Source organism: Leptonotus elevatus, chromosome 2 (assembly GCF_054856555.1).
Source record: "Leptonotus elevatus isolate MCC_2025b chromosome 2, RoL_Lele_1.0, whole genome shotgun sequence".
Lineage (NCBI taxonomy): Eukaryota > Metazoa > Chordata > Actinopteri > Syngnathiformes > Syngnathidae > Leptonotus > Leptonotus elevatus.
In genome coordinates, this window is record NC_141240.1 from 9,524,264 (window position 1) to 9,549,132 (window position 24,869).

General features: G+C 38.1%; 1 protein-coding gene across 3 annotated transcripts in view; it reads left to right on the plus strand.

Annotated features, from left to right (window-relative positions):
- mitfb (melanocyte inducing transcription factor b) overlaps window positions 1-24,869 on the plus strand; it is a 41,744-nt gene that overhangs the window by 11,395 nt on the left and 5,480 nt on the right. For 2 of the 3 annotated variants that reach the window (XM_086068466.1, XM_086068467.1), the window contains exons 2-8: window positions 8,326-8,557; window positions 23,395-23,610; window positions 23,682-23,777; window positions 23,866-23,983; window positions 24,210-24,302; window positions 24,377-24,430; window positions 24,514-24,589. In XM_086068466.1, coding sequence (XP_085924592.1) covers window positions 8,326-8,557; window positions 23,395-23,610; window positions 23,682-23,777; window positions 23,866-23,983; window positions 24,210-24,302; window positions 24,377-24,430; window positions 24,514-24,589 — 885 coding nt within the window. Of the gene's footprint in view, window positions 1-8,325; window positions 8,558-21,222; window positions 21,372-23,394; window positions 23,611-23,681; window positions 23,778-23,865; window positions 23,984-24,209; window positions 24,303-24,376; window positions 24,431-24,513; window positions 24,590-24,869 lie in introns of those variants that run through there. The other variant, XM_086068468.1, reaches the window with a different exon arrangement.

The window sequence follows — 24,869 nt, forward strand, 5'->3', positions numbered from 1 at the left end:
TGCTTAGTTTTAGTTAGTTTCAGTATTAGTTTTCGTTGTTGTTTTTTAATGTGTATTACTTGTGTGCAGAGGTGGCAAATCCAGGTCCAGAAAGTAAAAACCCTGCCACAGTTTGGCTTCTTAGCAGGTAAACGAGCATCATGGGAGCTAGCCAGGGAGCTAGCTATCTAGCTAGCACCTGGGGTTAAAGCCAAACTGTGACAGGGTTTTTACTTTCTGGACCTGGATTTGCCACCTCCACTCGTGCGCAATATTTAATAAACACCATGGTAAAATGAGAAAAGTAACTCATTTCTTATTTAGTGTTGCATTTCGTTGTCGCCTCGGAGTGACGTCATCTGAAGGTGCTTTTTTTATTGACTGTTTCTAGATGATACCACTTCTGTGTGACTTTCAAACGTCCTTATTCCGGTTAAATAAATATACTTAAAATCACATTTCAAATCATCCCCAAAGGCTCAGGCATTAAATCAATTACCAAAGACTAAAACGAAGGACATTTTTGCTATAATTATAGTTAGTTTTAGTCAGTCTTGTAAACATAAAATGTAGTTTCAGTTTTTGTTTTTTGAAAAGTTTTTTCATTTGTTTTCGTTAACTAAAATAACCTTGGTTGCATTAGAAATTATTCATATCCCCAATCTGAACAAAGAGAAAACAATATTTTTCACCATATTAAAGTTCCTAAAGTGGCCTTTTGGTGCCTTTCCTCAGCTACAGTAAATTATATACATTCACTAAAATAAGAACTCACTTCAGATCTTTTTTTGTGCTTAATTTTACAATACATTACTCCAATCCTCCACTATCTGCCAAAAATTGAATGTACACTTCCAGTTATTCATAATTGATCCTTTAAACTCTGCATTTGTTCTGATCCATTATTTGCCTGATGTCACTTCACATTTCACTTCATTGCAGAGCTGAAACTCTAGATTTTATTTTGTCTTTTTTGTGACCACTTGATGGCAGCAGAGATGATTTTAAAAACTCAGTTTGCAACATATAGTTCAGACTTCACACTTGAGTTTGTGAGCTGGCCAAGCAACAGTTCCAAGTAGTGACAAAAAAAATAAACAGGCGGGTGGGAGGCTTAAAACCTTGTATGTATTTAAATAAGTAAAGTTTCAGAATTGAACAGCAACATGACTAGTTCTTATAGCGGCATCCTAACCACATCCCCTGGGAGAGCCACATCTTAACATCCTAAAACCATCATTTCGCATTAATACTGATTGACTGAAGGTTTGCAAAGATGTTCTTACTTTCAAATGCCTTGATTGAATGCATAGATTATATATGTCCATGTGTGCAACATATTTATGGATGATCATGTGACCATTCCTCAAGTGGATTTTTTTTCTCATCAACCCATTCCGCTTGTGAGGTTGCTTTGTTCTCTCACATCATCAATTTTGTGGGGGCAAAAGCTGCTGAATGCTCTTGTGTGTTTGGAGGTCTAGCTTTTTGTTGTGTCAGATCGGCATGGGCTCATTTGATTCTGACAGTATGATAACTGTGAGCAAAAATATCAAGATATTAAAGTTACAGCTCTAAAAATAACAGATTTTGAATCAATTTTGAACTTAACTAACTTAACTAATTAACAACTAAAACAATACAACGAACATGAAAATATTAAATCGAGTGACTTGGATTTAAAATTCTGTGATGAAAGAACCGCAATCACTCTTGCAGACAATGGAATCATGCATTATGAGCTTTAAAGCAGCTTCAAGGTTTTGGATGCAGAACAAAGGAAAAAAAAGAACTAAGCTAAAAATTGAAAGGTTCATTCAAGTATTTTTTGTTTAGCTGCAGTTCACTTAGATGTTTCTAATCTACCAAGCAATTAATCAATACTAACTGCATATAAAGTATTATGAATGTCTTACTGTCTTTATTATAATGTAATTCCATTTGGCTGTGGTGTATAGTGGGGAATGCAGAAATGTGTTGAAAATGTAATATTTTGATTTAAAAAAACAGAAACAGGTGAGTCTGTAGAGAAATATCATACTGTTTGATATTCAATGAGGAAAACACTGATGTAAGGCTGCAACTAACGATTATTTCAATAATAGGTTAATTAATGCTGACCCCCCCCTCCCCCGAAGAATTGGATTAAAAAATTCTATATCCATCCCTTTATTAACCCAAAAAACAACAACAAAAACAGAACATTATTTCAAATTGACAGTGCAGAAAATGCACAAACAGGATGCTGTGTGAACATCTTAAAGCTATTAAATAAATTATGATTACCATTTTAAGCTTATTTATTAAATTATTACCATCATTGCAGTAGTGTAAGTTCATGCAAACAAAATAACATTACACTGAACAAAAAGTAAGACACACAGAATAACATACTCCTTTCCCCTTTTCTCTTTCTGTATTGTTTGGATAGTTTGTAATGGCTTCCAAAAAAACTATATTCAGAGTGCCACGGAGTCATTTGTGTGAACTCTATCTCTATTTAAATGCATTCATTTTCATGCCAAGTCATACCGTACTGCATAAAGTCATTGGCACACTCTTAGTTAGTTGAACACTTTATGTATTAGTATTTTTCTATTTGAGCGCATTTGTTTAACTACACACAGACTGTGGTAGGAAACGTACTAACAAGATGTAGCAACCCTAACCCGTCTTTAAAAGCAAGGTACTATTTTACCATGCAACCCTACAAGATAACCTTGCATGTACAGTAGATGAGAACACGTTCAGTTCATTTGTTTCCTCCTATTGTGCACAGACGTACAGCGATGACGAACATCAACAATAAATGATATATAGGACATAGCACAGAATGACCACATACTGAACAGTTAATGGTGCTAAAAACTTCTACCACTCTTCACAAAACATCTTAAATGTACGCCAAGTTTTTTTCTTTTCTTCCAAATACAGTAGTCATAAAATGAGCTTGTTCGGTTGAAATACATCATACATAATGAATTAGAGCACACTTAATGTCCATTTGTCAAATTCTTGTTGAAATTGTATGTTCCGTCTCAGGCAAATGCAGATTAGTATTATTGTTACCGTGACACCCAGGCGCAGAGCTCGAGCATTCAACAATAGAGTGGCAACTCAGCTTTACCAACTTTGCATCTTTGATCCTATAATTAGTGACTTTTCCGACCCTTCTAGCAAATATTTATCAAAAAGGAGACAAGCAAAACATCATGACACTTGTGGTTTTTACTGGAGACTGTAAGATTCCCTCCAGAGCAGGAGATGATCACTCTTTCACTTCCTGTCTGCAACTGAATGGTACTTGCATAAAGCTACTACCACTGGCCAATTTAACCATTCGGTAAAATTACAAATGGATTACTTTCAGACACATTTTGTGAAAACAGAAAGTAAGTGGTTTAATTTCATACTTGGCAGGCGAGCAGGCAATCCAGAGATCCAATTATTTGAATACAATAAATTGAAAATGGGAGAGAATAAATATTTTAGAGAGAGGAAGTAAAAATAAATAACTGAGATAATGTTGTTGCACGAGTGTGCTCTCATGGAATGGAATCAAACAGTGCGGATCCTACTCAGTATAATGTTTATGTAATATTAGTTAATAATGAAGGTGTCTGTGATTTGTGTTTGGATGAGTAAGTTGGAAGGACAGGATTGTGAGCATGTGTCTATTAGGGGTGGGAATCTTTGAATGTCTCACGATTCGATTCCGATTTTTGGGTGTGCGATTCAATTCGGAATCGATTTTCGATTAAGAACGAATTTTTTATTCAAAATGATTTGATTGACAATGATTTTTGCTTCAATTTATAGATGTTCAAGGAATCGTAATGATCTACTCCAGTCTGACTCGCTAATGCTAATTAGTGCGCTACTCGCAGCACTTTTATCACTCAAAAGAACGGCTCCACGCTGAAAAAACAAAACAAACTTTTATTGGAATAACTTGATCGTGACTTTTTCCTTCTACTCTCTAATGTGGCTACAACTTAACAGTGTATCAGACCGCGTGGAACCACACTGCCCCTAAATGGCCAAATCAGGTACAACATGAACAGAGCTCCCAATAAAGGCACATACAAACAAAGGAAAGACAGTATAAAATAATTTAAATAAAATCGATTTTGGGACATTAAAAAAAAGATTCAGAATCGTACTAAATGAGAATCGCGATTCTTATTAGAATAATTTTTTTGGTACACCCCTAGTGTCTATTACTGTATGTGTGGGATGAAGGCTTTTTGTTTTGTTTTTGAGAGATGTGTGGGATGAATGCTGATGGTTGAGAGAGAGGCTCGTTGGTTGCTTTCTTTTGCGACATTAGCATAAATACATACCGGTAAATATGGCTGAGTTTATTCATGGACCACCATGCACTTCCGTTTGTTTCATCTTCTAAGCAGATGCTAGTATGTTGTCTGTCTTTTCACTGTTACAGGAAGGTATTTGGTGGATTCTCCATGACAACTGTGATGTGATGATTTTGGTCAGTTAGTAGGTACTTTTTCACTTGTGCTTTTGCTATGTTTGAGGATAGACTTGCAAGCACTATGCGACCGTGCTACCGGTCTCAGTTTTAGCAAAAATATTGCCACATGCTTGAAGCACCGCTGCCCGTTTGCCACGTGAAGGCACCACCTGTTGATTTCAGTGAGGCGTTCATGTTGGTTGGCGGTTAATCAACCTCCAGCTATCAGCGTCCTTGCTAAGGTGGTGTTTGGCGCAAACACAATGCTGCTCTTCATAACATAGCTACAGTGAAGCATGGGGGTGGCAGCATCATGCTGTAGGGCTCAGCTGAAACTGGGGTCTTAGTCTAGGCAAAATAAACTAAAAATGAACAGTTCCATTGACTACTACCGGTACTCAGTGTTAGCACAAGACATGCTTGAAAGTAAAAATAAATGTCAGGAAAAGTGTAGTAGAACATCTGAACTTTATTTGAGGTTAATCAGAGGCACTTTAAATGGTGGCCGTTGTGTGCAGACCCCTATTTAAACACATGCCATGTGCACACTTGCACAGTCACATTATCTCAGTTGCTTACTTTTAGGTTCCCTTCTCTCTAAAATATATATTTTTTCAGGTCAGGTTAAGGTCAGGTCACTTCAATTATGGGAAAAAAGTTTCGACATGATTTATCTTGGTCTAATTCTACAATATAAAAAATATATATATAAAAAAAAAGTGGCATTTGAATAAGGGCGTTTTGATTTTTTTACATTCATTGTATGTGATTAAATGATCAGAAGTAATGATTGACAACACAGTGACAACAATACTGATAAAAGATCATCCATCCATGTCTTGTCTCAGAAATTCCTGGTAAACGGTTGGCTGCTTCGTTACAGTTGATACCGGCACAGAAAATGTGGTTTCTTTGCCTACTGTATCTTGTATTTCTGCTTTTGTCCAAGCTTGAGTGGGTGTGTCTTCAGACAATGAGATTATATTCATTGCTGGGAGAGAAGGAAGGGAATTATCGTACGTTGAGGGCCCAACACCCACTCAATACACGGCAGACCGAAGCTGTGTTTGACTCTGCCGGCTAATTAGTGCGATTACTGCACAGCTGGATTGGCCAGACGTTTTGCTGAGTTTTATCAAAAGGATCACTCGCTCAATGAAGGCTTCATCCCGACAACTTCTGCTTCAGCAGAGTCCCTCTATTTTCGGAGCGCTGTCTGGGGAGTAGCCGTCTCGGTTTAAAGAGAGTGGGAAAACTGAAACAGCCCCTCTTGTTCCTCTTTCTCTTATGCAAAACGTTTTGAGCATGACGCTGAATTTAGCTCAAAACAGTTTGGGCCATACTGCTCATTTTATCATGTTGGAATGTATCTTAAAAAAATAAGGATCCGTTTTATCAAAAAACAAAAAAACAAAAGCTCAAACAGTAAGTAGCTTGTGATAGATCCATAGTAGCTATTATAAAATGAAATGTAGCAGACTGGATTGTAGAAATGTAGATCGGCCCAAAATTGTTACAAATAAAATTTGTAAAATACAATAATAATAATTAGAGAGTTTTATTTTATTTTATTTACCACTCCATGAATTTCCACGGATTTTTTTTTGGGACAAATGGATCAAGACTTGACCCTAAAAGCTATACCTCCTTCTTGCTGTGGTTGTGTTTGTTGTATATTTTCATTCTCCATTAGTAAATCAGGCTTTCCCCCAACATTTTATTAGCCCGGCGGCCCACCAGGCTTTCCTCACCCCCACCCCCACCAGGCTAAGCCCAATTAGTTTTCTGGGGGAAACCCTGATAAATATTTACATTTATAAATACATGTATACATTTTTGCTGTATGTGTGAAGCTTAAAAAATGGTCACATCGGAAATGTTCTATTAAAATGTTAGCACTGTACTTATACATATATTAATGGATGTTGTTTCATCATGTATATTCATGTTGAGATTTGGGTTTGCCGATATTTTACAGGAGACACACTATGACCCATTTAAATTTGTTCCCAAGTGTTGAAATAACATTTCTCTGGCATACTTTTGTCAAAAATATTCTAAAGGATTAAGAATTGCAACATGCTTTTCAGTGTTTCTTCAGCCTCACTGAAATTAATCTGTTTTGAGGGGCGGTCCTGTCTCATGAAAATGAGTCAATGTGCAGCCCTCCTCCATCTACTGTGTGGCCAATGATGAGTAGGGGGCGGGGCTTGGGGGTGGTGACAAGATGAGCGGCTTCTGATTGCAGAAATGGGAGCTCAGAGTGTAATGCACAAAAGCACGTGCCCATAAAAGCACTAATTATATATTCAGTCATGGGGGAAGCTATTCAGCATCAAGCCGCCGAAAGACACGAGTCAATTGGTGTGTGAATCTGTTCATGTGCTTGTGCCACTTTGACTTAGTGTTTCAGACAGTGTGCACTTGAAAAAGGCTAAGCCGCACGTTATTATGTAAATGAGCCGAATTCTGACACGGATTGTTTGCAGATACATTAAATAGGTCACTAAGAAAATATTTAATTGGTTGTTCACAGTTGATGCAAGCACTCAGACCCAAATATTTGTATACCAGCAATTAAACCAATTTAATTAATCAATTATCCTCATAAGTATTTAAAGAGTAAGTCAACCCCAAAAATTCCTTACAATCAGGATTGAGAAATCCAGAAATCCAGATCCAGAAAGCAAAAACCCTGATACAGTTAGCTTTAGCCACAGGCGCTTCTACTCAACAGGTGGAGATGAGCTCGTTTACCTGACAGTTTCAGGGTTTTTACTTTCTGGACCTGGAAAATTGGAAAATTTAACACTGATTTAGGAAAAATACACTGATAGATTAGAAAAGGCTATGTTGTCATTGCTTAACTCATTCACTCCCAGCCATTTTCACTGAAGCAACTTCCTTCACTCCCGTCATTTTGACTGGATTTTGACTGATTGTGCAAGGCCCACAGAATATTGGGTTCTATTGCTATAAAAACATGGAACCTACCAAAAGAAAGATTGGGGTCTCTTCTTTCATCAGGAAAAATGTATATTTCTATCTGTTTCCGTTTTGCGGCAATTTGCATTAGAATATTGCATGGCTAAGTTTCATCATTATTCACAAACCTGTTTCAAACACTGGGGGGGGGGGGGGCTTTTTGCAACATGGCCCTAGCTGATCTCTTATACTCTGCTGCCACCTGCTGGCCGTTTTTGTAATAACTACCATTGCTTTAAGCTTTCTCTTCAGTTCAAAGGCTGTATCAAAGCCTTCTGTATGCTCTAGCATGAAAACGTACGTATAAATAAGTTTTTGGGACCGAGGCAATATTTAAAATAGAACGTTCTTATACGTTTTTGGGAGCAAATGAGTTCATGTGCAACAAAAAATGCAGAAAGGCCAATTTGAGTGATGGTATTGTGTGATTTGTATTTTGTGGGACGCTGATTTACTCCTATGAATTGTCCCATAAAGTTCTTCACTGGGCAAGGACAGGAACAGTGAGCCAGGCAGTCCTACTGGTATGTGCTGGGAGTGGCTACTGCATGTGGCGGCAATCCCGATAGAATTTAAGTGTAAATGAGAGAACAGTCCGGGACGAAAAAGTGATCAGAAGTGCCGTGTATAGCAATTGGAGAGTGGCCCCCACATCGAGCAACCAAACCCTCAGGCGTATGTCAATGGAGACACGCTAGTGAATCAACATTGCTAATCTCTCACCATCATCTTGCTTGACCTCCCTCTCTTCACCTGACCTCTCTCTGCCCTCTCATTTCACTTTTAAGTTGATGCTCTTCATCTCACCTTTTCAACTCCCACCCGTGCCCTCTTTCGCTCCGTCTGTCCCGCCTCAATCACCTGGCATCGTTCTGCCCTTCCCGCAGCCCGTCGGAGCAGCGCGCCGCTTCCAAGCCTCCCCTCGGCTCCTCGGCCACAACCTCGCGCATCCTGCTGCGGCAACAGCTGATGCGCGAGCAGCTTCAGGAGCAGGAACGACAGGAGCAGCGCCGGCAACAGGACTCCCAGTACCTGCAAACCACAGCCGCGCAGACGCCCGCCATCAATGTCACCGTCCCTGCGCCGGCCCCGGCACAGGTGCCAATGGAAGTGCTGAAGGTAAGACGATCTCTGGTTGTGGTGCAGAAACTGGAGATGACGACGCAAAGAGTGATTTATTCCGCTACAATATTTCCATCTGTGGAATCAGCGTGTGTCATTGCTGCAGTCTGAGCAGTGTACAGTATTTATAGACTGTATTGACTGTGGTGTGTGGACAGTCAGGCAATCGTGGAATTACTATGAGTGTGCGTAAAAAAAAAAAAAAAAAAAAGCCAGGGGTGAGTGAAGTGTGTTAGAATGTGTATATGGGGATTATCTTTCCTGAGAGAATTCCTCTTTAATGCATGCTGTGCTTCCAGCCATTTGGATTTAGCCATCTTTAATCCTATTTGCTCAGCTACATTCACATCTTTTCATAGCTTTGATTCCCTGGCAGTGCGAGGGCCAGGAGACTCTTAAGGTTTTTCTGTACGACTTGAAGCCGTAGCGTTTGAGGGCGCATTTTGACACCGCTCTTTGGTAAGTTTCCTTTTTGCCCTGTTGTCCTGTAAAAACATTGAGAGCTACGTGTTGTTGTTTCGAACATTGTGTTGTTGTTGGTAGTGTTTTTTTTTTAGCTAGTTAGTTAATTTAGTTTTTAGAAGAGTTATTTAATTTTTTAATTTTTTACTTATTTTCTGTTCATGGTGCAAGTCAAACAATCGTGGCTGCATGAGGAGAGGACATAAGATGAAAATTGCATTCATATGCCTTTAGACGGCTGTGCGAGACATACCGTATAAAACCGCTATGCAGTGCATATAAAGTTGTACTGATTATAAAATATTAAAAACTACATTGATTATTGTAAAGAGTAAAGATAGCTCGATACGGTTATTTCAGGGCAGATACCGATACCGATTATTAGTAGTCAAAGACAACAATAACCGATATTTGGAGCCAATATTAATTTTCACTAAAAAGGAAAATATTGGCATGAAAAATGTACAGCTCTTAAATTTGTTGAACATTTAAGCATATGTTTATTAAGGAACTTTTAGGATTCGTAAAATACAATTTTAGTCAATAGACATCTTCAAATTGTAACAAAAAGTTCAGAGATCTCCCAAGGGCCAGTAGCATGTCTACAAAAGTCAAATAAAAACTTAAACAAGTAAATAGCTCCCTATTATTTTCTACACTGAATGAAGTTTTCCAAAATTTCACAATATCTTTCAGTATTATTATTATTATTTTTTATCTTAGTTCTAATTTCAAATAAAAACAGAAGGTGCAGAGAGTTCCCAGGGTTACAACGTTAACGGAAATTTTAAATACATCTTTTTTTTTAAATTGATATATTATCGACCGTATGATTCTTCAAAAAAGCCGATGCCGATATTCGTCAAAAAGCTGAATATTGGCACCGATAACCGGCCCGGCCGATAATTAGTCTATCCCTAGTAAAGAGCCCATATTCTGGCAGCCATTGAGTAATCTTTGTTGAACTAAATCCATCCTCAGCACATTGAGAGATTTCATGGTTGCTTGCTCAGCCACACTTTCCTCACCCTTGGATGTGTGTGGCATGGCAGGGCCAGCCATGGCGCTCAAATACAGTATAAGGGCCACAAACACTGGTCCTCTCACGCAGCATCAACCTAATCTGCAGCGCTTTGAGAGCTTTAGGGTGCCCCCTCCTCAAACCCTCACCTTGTGTACAATACGGCGTGTTGGAGTTATTCCTCTGGTTTGGCAAGAGCTTACAGACATTCTTCGCTGACTGAAGTTGTCAAATGAAAAGGCCGCTCCAGCTTGGCGCTGTTGAGCTGGGTTAACCTACTCCCCCTGTCTGTGGTTAGATTAGTCGAGTGCGCGCAAAGATCAGGGGTACCAGGCAGAGCTGCTGGACCTCAAAAAGTGCAAACATTAAGCTCAGATGAGTTTATCTAAAGACTGATTGGGCCCTTAATTAACCAAGTGACCTACGACCTCCTGGGGTATAAGCAAGGGATCAGTTTAGGGATCAAGACAAAGGAGAGCACTGCCTTGCCACACACTGAACACTAATTCAGTGAAGAATGCTCGTAATTAGCCCACGCCGCTTTCATTCCACTGCATATTTAAGAGGAAAAAAAATACGTCTTTGAAATGTTTGTAGGATAACTTCCTAAAAGGGTTAAATATGATTTTTAGATTATTTTTTTCCCTGGTGATGTATGGACCTCAAAAAGAACTAAGACATGTACATTTTCTCTTGAATCATACAATCAGTAACTCGTGACCCATATGCCTTACAAAGTATACAAAAATTACACGTTAGGTTATGACCTAAAAGCTGTAAGAAACTTTAAAGAGGCGTAAAGCAACAATAATGACTTCACCTTCAGATTTTATATTCCAAATTATGTGGATGATAAAATGCAGAATAGTGTCTATGTCATAGATATATAGGGCCAGGCCAAGTACTTTGGTTGTCCAGAATATTGCCAGGACAGCTCTCATGTGGGGTAGAACAAGTGTCAGTGCTAACATTACTGTTTAGTGAGTACGGTGCTTGTACAAACTTTGCTGCATACATATGTTGTCAGGCAATGTTTCTTTAAAGACAGAGTGATAAAACATGATTAAAAGAAAGAAAAAAGCTTGAGCATGATTAAAACTGCAACTAGAAACTAAAACTCACATTTTTAATAATTTGTTCATTTGTTCACTCTCCTTATTTGTCACATCCAAAATGAAAACAGCAAAAGGCATTCATATTTATAAAAAGGGAGATAGACATTTATTCACTAACTGCAAACAAATGTAACTTTTGCCACAGTTCTCAAAACGTTTAGAAAAACCTTCTTTTTTTCCCTGCATAGACTGGACACTTTCATCAAGAAGCACAAGCTCTTAAGTGAAAATCAATATGGATTTAGAGAAAAACAATCAACCTCGATGGCAGTCATGGAACTTGTACAAGCTATAGCGACAAGGATGGATAATAAAGAATTTACTATGGGATTTTTATAGTTTAAAAAAAAAAGCATTTGATACTTTAGATCATATTATTGAATAAATTAGAGAAACACGGCATAAGAGGTCATATAAATGGTTGACACAAATTAACAAATTATCTCTAAATTTAAACAAAACAAAGTTGATAGTTTTTGGGACTAGACTGGTCAAGCACCAAGTCACAATTAGAGTAGATTCTAATGAAATAGAAAGAGTGTATGAAAATACATTTATTGGTGTTGTTATTGATGAAAGATTAAGCCAGAAGTCCTACATAGTAGCACTAAGGAACTTTTCAACCTTAATAAAATATTTTCATAACTTTTTTGATCATCGAACATAGACTTAAAAAAAATAGTTTAACGGTAACTTTGCCATGGCCTGAGGGGGGTCTGTATCATTTTTACTGCCACTAAGCAACTTTGAGGAGAATGGTAGGAACACTGCCACACAAAAAAAACTACAAAAGTGCTGACTGCTTTACGGCATAGGTCACTTCCTCCTTTCCCATTCGTTACAAAGACGGAAGTCAATTTGAATGTCGACGCACGATTACTGCGTTCCTGGCAGAAGCTGCAAAACAACTGAAAAGTTTTGTCTGAGGTGACAAAAAAGAAAAAAGGAAAAGGGACGTTACCCAGCTATAAGGACAGTCAAGGATCAAAATTGGCCCGGATTTCACTCACTGGCATGAGCTAAAAAAACAACGCAATGCGCTCGTCCTTATAGGAAATGTGGTCTTCCTTCTGACATAACTATACCGCTTTTGTCCATTTGGCACCGCCATAATCAACACACACTGAAAGTTCCTTGGTGTTGCTTTAAAGGAAAGTGTCCAAAATTATTGGGATCCTCTACAAAACAAAGGATGTTTTGAATAAGAAGTCATTATATACATTATATTGTTCATTATTACTACCATATCTGACCTTTTCTGTGGAATTATGGGGAAATGCTTACAGAACAAATACTTAACCCACTTTTCAAACTACAAAAAAAAAGCAATAAGAATTATTAACCATTTAAAATATACAGAACCAACAAATTCACTATTTATCAAATTAAACACAATTAAATTTTATGATCTAGTCGAGTTTAAAATTGCTCAAATAATGTACAAAATACACAATAACCTACTTTGCCACAATATTCAGAAGCTGTTTGAAATCAGAGACAGTGGCTATGATTTAAGATGTACAAATGTCTATTAAAAAAAATAAAAATAAAAAGAAGAAGAAATATTAAACAAAGGTGTGTTTCTATTATAGGTGTAAATTTGTGAAACAATTTTGGAATTAACCTGAAAAGGTGTAAGTCACTGGCTGGGTCTAAAAAGATGTAAAAAAAAATAATCATGTATAAGTCAGTACAAATGTATATAATAGAGTGCAATTAAAAATATATGTGTAAGCCTTTGTGCTGAATTATAGATCTGTAAATGTGTTAGCTTATCAACTAAATGCACAATACTGTTGGCATATCTATGCACGTATAAGTGCAGCTGTTATATGTGCAAGTTTAAATGTTTTTTTCTTATAAGGGGGTAGGACTAGATACGTTCTTTACTTCTTCCTAATTCCTTTTGAAAATGTAAACTGCTTAATGATGACTATGTATATTAAACATTTTTTTTTCTTTTAAATATTTTCTTTATATTTAATTACAATATTTCTTTGACTGGTTTATATGTTTAATAAACAAACAAAATTCATAGTGCTTAAGCTAAAACACAAACATTTCAAGGGTGAAATTACCGGTACACTGCAAAGTAAAAGACAAGCGAAATCTAAAATGAGGTTAAACAAATGGAAGGGAAGTTACAAAGCAGCATTATATCTTAATGGCAGGCCTTAAAGTTGGCATGCATTAAAGCAGTGATTCTCAACTGGTAGGTTGTAAAGCAAGTAAAAAATAATAATACTGGCAGTCCTCAGTTTACGATGGTGCCAAATGGCATGCAATGAACTGAAACTGCAATGAACTGAAAGAACTAGGCAAAATGCTGTAACAATTTGTTGTCATGCGGCACAAGAAGGTTCAGTTACTGTGCTACTGTTTTCCTCTTGATTGTTTTATATGTAGGGCCGAGAAGTGGTGTAAACAAAACTGATGTCGCTGATCATATGTTATTACTTTGAATTTAATTAACGTGTATAATTTGGGCTTTGAAGAGTGGTTACATATTGCTGCATATTAATCATGCATCATAAAAGATACAGTCGTTGCCATATCAAATTGAATCCTAATCCCACTAAATCGAACCTATTGTTACATCCTTGAATCGTATCATACTCCATGTATCGAGAATTGTGTCAAATCGTGTTATGTGGAGAGATGCACAACCCTACCGAGTGTTTTTCATACAAATACACCTTATTGTATCTCTGACTTGACTGCTGGATTAGCGTAGGTTAGTGATGGCACGTTCTGAGTCCTATAGCCTACTGTAGAATATATAAATATATATAATATAATACACGATCAGTCCACTCCACATTCACTATAGCACCAGAGAATGTTGAAAACCCTTGTGGATCACGTAAGTCGCATGCATGGGAGCATGCATGAAATTAGTCCTCAAATTAATGATACAGGATTTTTTTTCTCCCTCTTGTCACCATCATTCATACAAGTCAAGGAAGCTGGAAACATGCTCAATGTAACACCGCCTACGCCAAGGCTAACTTCAAAATAAAGTTTTCCAAATAATGAATGCATTGACTGATTGCAAATAGCCATAGTAGACATTTACTTTGAAGTTGGCCCATGTCGTGGCATGACAGTGAGCTTGACTTACCTTTGATGTTTTGGATGTCCTTATTGTAGTTTTTATTCACGTTACATAGTTGCGAGTGACCAACATCCACACAACGCTATCCCGAACTTGTATTCAGTCGCTAATTTAGGACACTAAGAAACCGCTAGTTAATTGCACCGTCATTGTATGACGTTAGTGGTTGGCAGCTAGCTTTTAGCATCAGCAACGAGTGCCTGGCTGGTAGAGTTTGACCTTTACAATAAAGTTGTAAATGAGTAGAGTTTGACCTTTACAATAAAGTTGTAAATGAGTTTGACAGCTAGTAACCTTCTTTTTCAATATTCTGGACCAAGGCTACTTCGTAATTCACTCTCCATGTTTAAAGGAAGGGAATGTGCCTTAAATTGCACTTTGAGGCCTTTTTCATTATTGAAATGAAAAAAAAAGAAGAAGATAAATAGAACTCTCATTTATTTGATAAAACTTTTGGCCATTAAAAAACATTTAAGTTAAAAATGTCTGTGTTTAGATTTTAGGAACACAGCTTTAATTTAAGGCCATTAATACCTTGTTATTTTATATATAAAATGTATCTGCCCCATATTGCACTTAAACTTGTATTCATAATTCCTAAACGGCCATATTAGACATTTAAGTTAGATTTTTTTATTTTTTTAATGGGCAAAAGGGTTTTACAAAACAAATAAAGAGAAAGTCTTTTTTTTTTGCTGATCCGAAAAACGATCCGATCCGTGACTTTTGTGATCCGTTACACCACTAACACACACGCCCACACACACTTTTTGCCAGGCATGGTAAGGGATAGGAAGTATAAGTGCGTCGATTTACAGCCACTATGTGACTCTGTGAATAAATGTAGTGCAGTCAGGCTCTAGCTAGCGGATGTCATGGCTAGTGATATGCTTTTTTGCGGTACATCAAAGGAAACTAGCATGGTGCAACTGCAAATAGAACTTTCAACAGCATTTAAATAGCCTCTCTTGGAGCCAAAGCAATAAGAAATGACAGAATAGTGGACAGTTTAGCTTAGCTAAAACAGCAGTGGCTTAGCATCAAGGCTAGATAGCAGCACTTTAGCATGGTGGGAGTCAGCCGCTATCCTGAAAATCAAAGAATCCTACATGACTTGTACAGCAACAACTGACTGATATCCAACTTAAGAAATATACACTTTATACAATTGTGTTACCTTTGTGTACTCAACTAAAATATTAACATTGAAAATGGAGATATGTACTGTTTGTTCAGTATGTAACATACATTTTCTGGCCACATGTTGACGCTTATCTTCAACAAATTGTTCAGAGCAAACATAGATGTATGGACTGCGTATTTGGGATCTGAGGTCAATTCTGCTGATTTATGAAAGGCAAAGTGTCCATCTTTTCCTTGACCAATGTTCAGTCTTCTTGCCCTGGTTCAAAACAATGCGTTGCCCTCCAGCATGGTTGGCTGTGGCCGTGTCCAGAGGTGTGTGACGTGCTCTGAATTGCCCTTTGAACATACAAGCGTGTAGTGTTGTCACGTTTAAAGGTCATTTCATGTTTTTAGAAACTATTATTAAAAAAATAACATCTTCTTTGTTCTTGACTTCCACAAGTGGGTTTTGACTTTGCAACACTGGAGAAATGTGGTGCGTTAAACAAACCCATTAAGGTTTTATTTCCTGGAGAATTACCTTTCGCACACACTGATTATGATTGAAAGTTGCCAATCTTATCTCTTATTAGTCCCACAGAGCATGTTAGCATCTTAGCCATCACACAAAGTGGTCCATTATTTTGCGAATGGTTCCTTCTTGTTTAAGTATCCTGCAGGAACATCACGGAATGCCCAAAAGCATTCAAGTCAAAAAATAATCACACGTCCCTTCTGTAGTACAACAGCATGCTTTGTGCATGTTTTTGACTCTAAATATCTTGTGTTGCTGATGCCTTCAGGGGCTGCTTAAGGCTCCAAAACCATCTGAACAACAAACAGCTGTCTTGTTTGCTGTGGCTGCAGATGCAGTCAGTTAGTGCTGTGTGTTTCACAGAATACATTAAGTGACATTTAAACCTGCTGCTTCTTAGCATCCTTTTATATCGCCCGCAGCAAGTGAGATTTGTAAAAGCGGCTAGGTCAATTCGCAATGAAAACCACATTTTCTCCATTCCTGATAGTTATTATTTTTAGCCCCAATCCACATAGTTTTAACAAAAGCTCCTGTATGTATATTGACAAGACATTGCAGTCTTTAGTCTGCATCCCACATGGGACTCCAATCAACTCTGTCGACTGAGATTTTTCTTCAACATATATGATACATTTAGAAAACATTCATCTTGAAAATTGCAAATGGTGGTGTTTTTTCTCTCTCTCGCTCTCTCTCTCCATGATATCATCAATAGGGGAACATGTTATGCTACGTTCAGATTGTACATTAACTGATGATGACAATTTGCTCATTGTAGAATGCAGCTGAAAGATATTTACTTAAGTGAAAATCTCACTTGGCTGGGAAAGGAAGTCCATGCTTAAAATATTACAAAACACTTCTTAGAGTTCATTTCATCTGCTAATCTACGACTAATCCGGAAAACAACAAACTGACAACACCGAAGTAATTCTGTGGTGAGAATGATGTAAACACTTTTGAAAATAGCTGCAAGAAACTTTTGCTCTTTTATTTTGGGCCTGCGGCTAAGTGTGTAGTCAACAAAAACTGGTTGTATGAAAAAAAAAAAATCTTCAAGGTTGTAATTTAATGAATTCATGGACATGTGGACCAATGTTTAAATAAAAGGTTAGACTAGAAATAGGCGACTGTTTCACCATGTCTAAAGTATTTGACAGTTTATCTCCCCCATCTCTTCTCTGGCCTGTTAAAAGTAAAGTACTGTATGTACTGCATTCCATGACCTTAAAAAAGAGCATCACATATTTTTGATGGTACAGTGGTTTGAAATTTAGACAATGGTGTGTCTTTCATTGCCATTTGTGACCTGGATTCGCCTACTTGTTTGTGCTATCTTTCCATGCTAACATTATCGTCAGTCTGTCCATTTTGTAAAGTATATTGCTTCTCATTAGGATAGCAGGTAGCTGGAGCCTTTTGCAGCTGATTTAAGGTGAATGGCAGGGTACACCCTCGACTGGTCGCCAGTCAACCGCGGGGCAGATAAACAACCAATAAGCTGCACATAGATGGCCAAATTTAGTTATCAAGTTAGTCGAGCCACATTGCGCTCTACATTACTTTTGCATCATTTCACACTTTTCTTTTCCTGCACTCTTGGTAACACAAAACTTTTTTCAGTGCCCTAATTCCTGGCACATTGATCACACTAATTTGTTGAGTTTGAACCAGAACTTAAGGCTCACGACACGATGAAAGTGGCGAGACCATATTGCTTGGCCTGCTGGATGGAACATTTTTTGTTGGTTTTAAGTGCCCCATAGGAGCGTGGAGAAAAGCATGGTTATATGCAAATTGTTCAACAAAGACTTAGCAGTGAAGCAAGTGAATACAGCGATAATAAAATCCATTTAATATTACAAGAATTATTATTATGTTGTATACTTACTTTACGGTATATTAAAATGCAATTGGGCATAACAGGAGAGTAGTTTGTAGCATATTTTCCTCACTGTCGATAGGTTCTGTTTTTGAATCTTGGGTCTGTGGCGTCGGGGGGGCCGCTGAAATGAATGTTCAGTGGGAGGGCTCATTTTGGGGTGCCACATAACACTTAACATTTATAAAATAGAAATAAGGGAATAATTAAAACACCCATATGCTATAACTCTATTTGTGTACAACTCAGCTATGTTTGAATGAACAAATACTTACTCACTATAATAGCAATTAAGTTACCACGGTCCCTTACTAAGAACAGTATCAGTTTCTATTACCGCAATTCTGACATGTCACGTGTCAACTCTTTGTTTATCATAGGTACTTGTTACTGCAATACTAATGTAGCTCATACAACTGGAGACAAATTCCTTGTGTGTTTTTACATACCGGTACTTAATAATAATAATGCATCAGATTTATATAGCGCTTTTCTAGACACTCAAACACGCTTTACATTGGATACATTATTCATGCTCTCTCAGAATTCACACTCTGGTGGCAGCAAACTACTTAGTAGCCAGCCACAGCTTACCTGGGACATGCTGATGGAAGCGTGGCTGCCAGTGTGCGCCTACGGCCCCTCCGACCACCACCAAACATTCGCACCATTCATACACCAGTGTGAGTAGCACTGGAGGCGATGTGTGTAAAATGCTTTGCTCAAGGACACAGCCGACCCTCTGGTTACTGGACGACCGTACCGCTGAGCCACAGCCACCACCACTACCGCTACTTTATTTTGATTCTAATTCTGATTCAAAGCTATAAGTTCTCTATTAAAATTTCGGGGACACGGGCAAACTGCAAAACGGTCTTTTAAACAAAGAAATTAACACATTGAAATTACATTATTTGGAACCTGTCAAAGTTGTTGGAATATCTTACAAAAACAATATTCTGTATATTGTGATCAGTACAAAAGACAATTACAAACTCTTCTAATTCCAGCGATTTCCTGATTAAAACTCTGAGCTTGCTCAGTTGGTCATCGTCCGTGATGACAATATATATCAATTTACAGTGAATATCAAAATTATTAACACACCCCGGTTCAATTGGCAGATTTTTTTAATGTAAAAAAAGAAATGACCAAGATAATTTCTTCTTTTTTTTACGGGAACTCTGACCTGTACAGCTCTTAAATGTTTTTGAGAGGGTGAGTAAAAACAAACAACTGCGCTAATATAGTTATATTTACTATATTCTTTTTTTGTCAAACGTTTTTAGAGCACTCCAATTTTTCAATGCAGTTCATCCCACCAAATAAAAAGGAATTTTAGGTTAATTAACTCTAAATTGTTGCTGTTGTTGTTGTGGACGTGATTGACTAGCATCCAGTCCACACATCATTACCATGACTCTATTTGTTGGAAGTGGCACTTTCAGACAAACTCCAAGCCGCCAGCAGTATGCGAAAATGCTCCTGGCAGGTGCTCAACTTTTTTTTTTTGGGTGCCAATTGCTATGTCGATGTTCATCCGTCAGCGAATAGGGACACGTTGGGCAGTTGGTGAGCGTATATGGCTCAGGTGTACCCCACACTGTCAAAACAAATCAGCCGCTGGGCTGTCACCCACCGTCAGCTGCGCGTCTTTTCTATCTCAAGTACTTGGAAGAATATGCACCCGATATGAACAACTTAACAGCTTGAAATAGCGTTTTCTTGGCACTTTTCTTGTAGTTCAGAGTGTACCCCGCCTCTCACCAAAACACAGCTGGGATAGGCTCCAGCACACCCGCGGTCCGAGTGAGGATAAGCGGTATCGAAGGATGGATGGATGAATGTATCTGTATATACCAGACTTGCTTTCTTGGACTTCTATCCTCCCTGACTTGCTTGCCTGGTTCATGCACACTCGCTCCTCTCACGTAACTGCTCTGAATGGACTACTATTTATTTATTATTTAATTCCTTGTTGCTGTTTAAATTGCATGAATTTCTCATACGAATAATTATATTAATAGGTCTGGTCCTACTGACGACGCCCTGACCAAAAGGGATAAAATATCAACAATGTTTTTTTGCCCTCAACAATCTTATTTATATTATTCTCTAGAGGTTGTCTTTTTTCTTCTTTTTCTTAAAAAAAAACCAAAAAATTATCTTTAAAATTGATGACTGAATCTATATAAAATAACAAACAACTGATGCGATATTTAGATTGATATAAGGAAGTTATAAAATGCTGCATCTAATTATTTTATTCTAGCTTTGAAACAATTTATTTTTATTTTTTTAATTAATGACCATGAATGGATTAATGATAATTCGTTTTTTGTTTAAAGGGTCAAGTACAGTATATTTATCAGGATTAGTCCTCTGAATAACAACAGTCTATTTTCAGGATTAACTTTAATGCTGGAATATTTCCTTTTTTCCATGCAAGTCAACGCCAAGCTTCTTTCTTTTTTCAAATTTACAGTTTAATTGATTGTTACAGAAGTGAATGAAGTCGTTATCAGTCGCAAAATAACAACATTCCATGTAGTTGAATTCACTAGCGAGTAAATCCCATTCTTTGCCACTGTTGATTGAAGTTCCTCTGACGAGCTGTAAATATCTCGAGCCTCTCCCCCTACTGTTGTCGTTTTTACAACCCTGTAATGGCAATTTGCTGCCCAAGATGAGACCTACCTGCAGGACGTGTTTTAATGCAGCTCACATGGGCACCGGGACAATGATATTGTATCCCAGCATGAAGAAGAGAGTGTTTGTTCTCTTGTGACAGTCGCAGGAACACAAAACCTGATTGTACGACAGGTGGAAGGATAGATTTTGGTGGAAAACGATTCATACTGTCGATTTTTCTTCATCTTTTTGGGGTAACAAGCGCAGCAGTCCGTCCCTAACATATACAGTAAGATTTTTGGGTCTGTTGCCTGAAAAGTGACAGACGTATACAAGGGAGCCTTTCAATTAAATTATAGCCATGGCAAATTGCTATTGGTTGATGACTATTTCTGATGTTATAAATGAAAAGAAGGAAACGGGAATTGAGGATATAGCGAACAAAGGTATAATAGTCCTCATTATGTATGCTGCGCTGATGTGGCCTCGCTTGCCAAGCATCCACAGGGTTAAACAACTGGATTGGGCCAAGTAAGAGCCCGGGGCAGGTTGCAGCCGAAGAGGTGGCCCTCGCCAAACAAAGGCACTCACTGTTACTGCAGCATCCTCACGTCAAGTGATACGCCATAAAGGCATAACTTCAGTTTTTACATGAAACAACTCAAATTTGAAAAGGCTCATTGTGTCCGCCGGCATTCTCTAACACGCATAACTAATGAAGTTTTTTTTTTTCTTCGCCATTTAAAGACAAGACGGTGGTGGCTTCATTAGCAGCCGTCTCAGTCCTGAAAAAAGAAGCAGTGACGGTCCATCGTAGCTTAGATCTTAGTTGGAAGCTGAAATTCAAGATTGTGGTTCTTAGACTGGACGTTATAAACCAGTGTATATCATGCTTGAGATGCTTGGATATCACCCATATGAGGTATGTTTGTTTTCATTTATATTGACATTATAAATTGGTTTGACTTTGATGTGTGATGACTTCAACACAAGCTGGTCCAACTTAATTGTATTTTGCGGTGATCCGCAGACACTAAATAAATATGGTAACCAGTGATTGGGAGAAAAAATTTAGCAGTGCAAGATACTGTACGTCCTTTTTACCCCCCTTGTCATTTTTTTTCTGCTTAATTCTGTTCATGTTTGAAAACAACATCAAATTGATCCTACACTGACTTGTCATCATGAGAATAGTGACCCTGGATTACAAATGTTCGGGCTTTATACGTCTTTTGTTGTGTCGGTTAGCATTAACACATTGGTGCTAGCATTATGTGTGCAGTGCTTGAACAAACTTTGCTGCATATTAAACTGATCAGTGACAGTGCTGCTTTTGTATTTATTTTTTATTTGTTGGCTTCTTTTCTTTAACGTTTGACATTCATTTCTCTCTGGTTGAAATTTCATTTATAGAACCGGTAGCGCCGGCTGAATGACTTAAACTAGTTGCGGGATATGCTTTGGGTGCCTGGGCCTACAGTGGAGTCTCTTACCCGATTTCATATCACCACTATCACATCACAATTATACAAACCAGCAATACTATACAAACAAGGCAATGCTTATGTACTGTACTACAGCCATCATCTGGAGCACTTCAGAATCAGGATTAATCTAACAATGTGAAGAAAATACATCAGACGACAGATCATCTGCATTAAATGCATTAATGTGGAAAGTTATGCTCTGACTAAACAATTACAGGATGGCAAAATGCTGACGTCATCAAGGGCCAGCTTGCTGGACCAGCTGACACTTTGACGACTTTGAACCCTGATTTGTTAAAGAAACAGGCCCATTGATAATACAGTTAGTAACATCGGCCAGCAATACTGATTATGAAGGCCCTTGGCGGATGCAGAACGGAGGCTAAAATCTGATTGGACAAAAAAAGTATCTGATAGCCAAGAGATTTGCTATGAAATAAAAATAATAAACTATTGGGGAAAAATTCATACCATTTAAAAAAATATATATATATTAGGACTTAGCTTATAAATATATAGGTCGGTGCTTCTGATAGTGATTAGGCCAGCAGAGAAGGCCTTGCAAGCCGTGATGGCCCACAACTAATCAATATAAATTTAAGGCTTGTGTCATCTTATTGAAGTGAATCACAAGCAAAAGTTCAGGAAGTGTCCTTCTCAACTGTTTAGTTGCTAAAATCATAGCTAGCGATTATATTTAACCATTATAACCCATCATTAAAGGTCAACAAATGCATCTTGTGTTTATATAGTGAGTGTTTATACAGTGTTAACGTGATATTAATTCCTAAATTAAGAAAATAATAACAATGTCCCAAAATGTTATATTGTCAACAATTAACTCATTCGCTGCCATTGACGGCTATAGACGTCAAAAATTAATTTGAACAATTTCTATTATTTCTGTTATTAAAATTGTAATCGTCTGACGGCCCTAATTTTTTAATAATCTTTTTTTTTTAATTAGGGGCATCAGGCGATTATTTTATTTTATTTTAATTAATCACATGATTTCACTAGTTAACTCATGATTAATCACAAATTTTGTATCTGTTCTAAATGTACAATAAAAAAAATTCTAGGTTTTCATACTCTTGTTAACAAAAGTGGAAAAAATGTGAAACTAATAGGAATAGTTTAAATTAATTGTTTACGTCTATGGCAGTGAATGAGTTAAATTGCCTAATCATTTAGAAATATAGTCATGAGCTTAATGACGTTGTCAGGCTTGTTTTTTTGTTTGCATTTGACTGGAATATGTTGAGTTTGGACTTTGTAAGCTTAAACATTGATATTTCTTACCTGCCAGCAGTGTTAAAAAACAAAAAAACTCACACACAAAAACTAAGCAGCAAACTGCCACGTTAACGGCTGTGTAGACTTTGTTTACGAGTTAGTTATGTCCAATCTGCCTGGCATCCAAAGTGACATCTTTGGTGTTCTTGTGGTCCACACCAGGTGCAGACTCATCTGGAGAACCCGACCAAGTACCACATCCAACGCTCCCAGCAGCAGCAAGTCAAGCAGTACCTGGGAAAGCTCGGCTCACAGGTCCTGAGCTTGCCCTGCCCCAACCAGTCCTCTGACCACGGGGGCATGCCGCCAGGGCCGGGCAACAGCGCCCCCAACAGCCCTATGGCCCTACTGACCCTGAACTCCAACTGCGAGAAAGAGGTTCCTGCGCTCGTTCCCATCCATTCCAAACCTTTCATGAGCTTTGTGTAAATGACATCCTTTTGCTTTAGATGGATGATGTCATCGACGACATTATCAGTCTGGAGTCCAGTTACAGCGACGATATCCTCGGCTTGATGGATCCAGGACTTCAGATGGCCAACACGGTACATCTTTAACCACGTCTGGGGGTTCTAATAACCATCGTGCCCATCATCGGCGCAGCAGCCCGCTAAGCCCTTTTGTGTTCCTCAGATCCCAGTGCAAGCCAACCTCATGGACATGTATGGAAATCAGGGTATGCCCCAGCAAGGATTGCCCATCAGCAACTCCTGCCCTGCCAACCTGCCCAACGTCAAAAGGGAATACTCAGGTGAGTGCTTAGAGGAGTATAACATTTTGCTATGCTTCATCTTGTCTACATGGTAATAATCAATGCTGAGATCTAATCCCCAGGGACTCATGCCGCCAGTAATGTACAATAGCATTGTATTTACTCAGAAATGTAGACAGTCAATGAGACGAATTGTTTGTAATGGCCGATTGTGTTTGTGTCTCTTTTGTACATCATGACGCTGAAAACAACATTCGCCACGCAGCGTCACAATCTCCTGCCGTCATGCACATGTTGGATAAGTCTGGATCATGTGGCAAATTTGACAACTATCAGAGGCCTGAAGGGTTTCCTGTTGGTGCGTGAAACATTTGCCTTTTAAATGCTAGCATTATCTGGGCTGGACGTGCTGACCTCTGTATTTCCCAGCAGTTGAGGTAAGAGCTCTCGCAAAGGAGAGACAGAAGAAGGACAACCACAACTTGAGTGAGTGTTGCATTCATTCGGGGCAAATTTACTCAGATGTCACTTGAGTCATATGTTTAATGGCATCTACTTGTGTCTTGTAGTTGAGAGGAGACGACGATTTAACATCAATGATCGTATAAAGGAATTGGGAACTTTAATTCCAAAGTCAAATGATCCGTAAGTCAAATGATCTGTCTCATTTATCGCTGTTTGGGAACGGACAGTTTGCGTTGCCTACAGTTAAAAAATTTTGTGCTGTTAAAATATGGTAGCTCTGAACAATGTCAGGTTTGATTATACTATTAATTGATATGATTGTTATATGTGTACAGTATATGATATTATGATCATTATTATATCATATTGCCATAGAGCCTGTGGCTGTGTCCTTGCATGGTTGGTACTAGCACTGTCATTAACGAATCTTTTTATAATGAATTATCGTATTGATTATTCC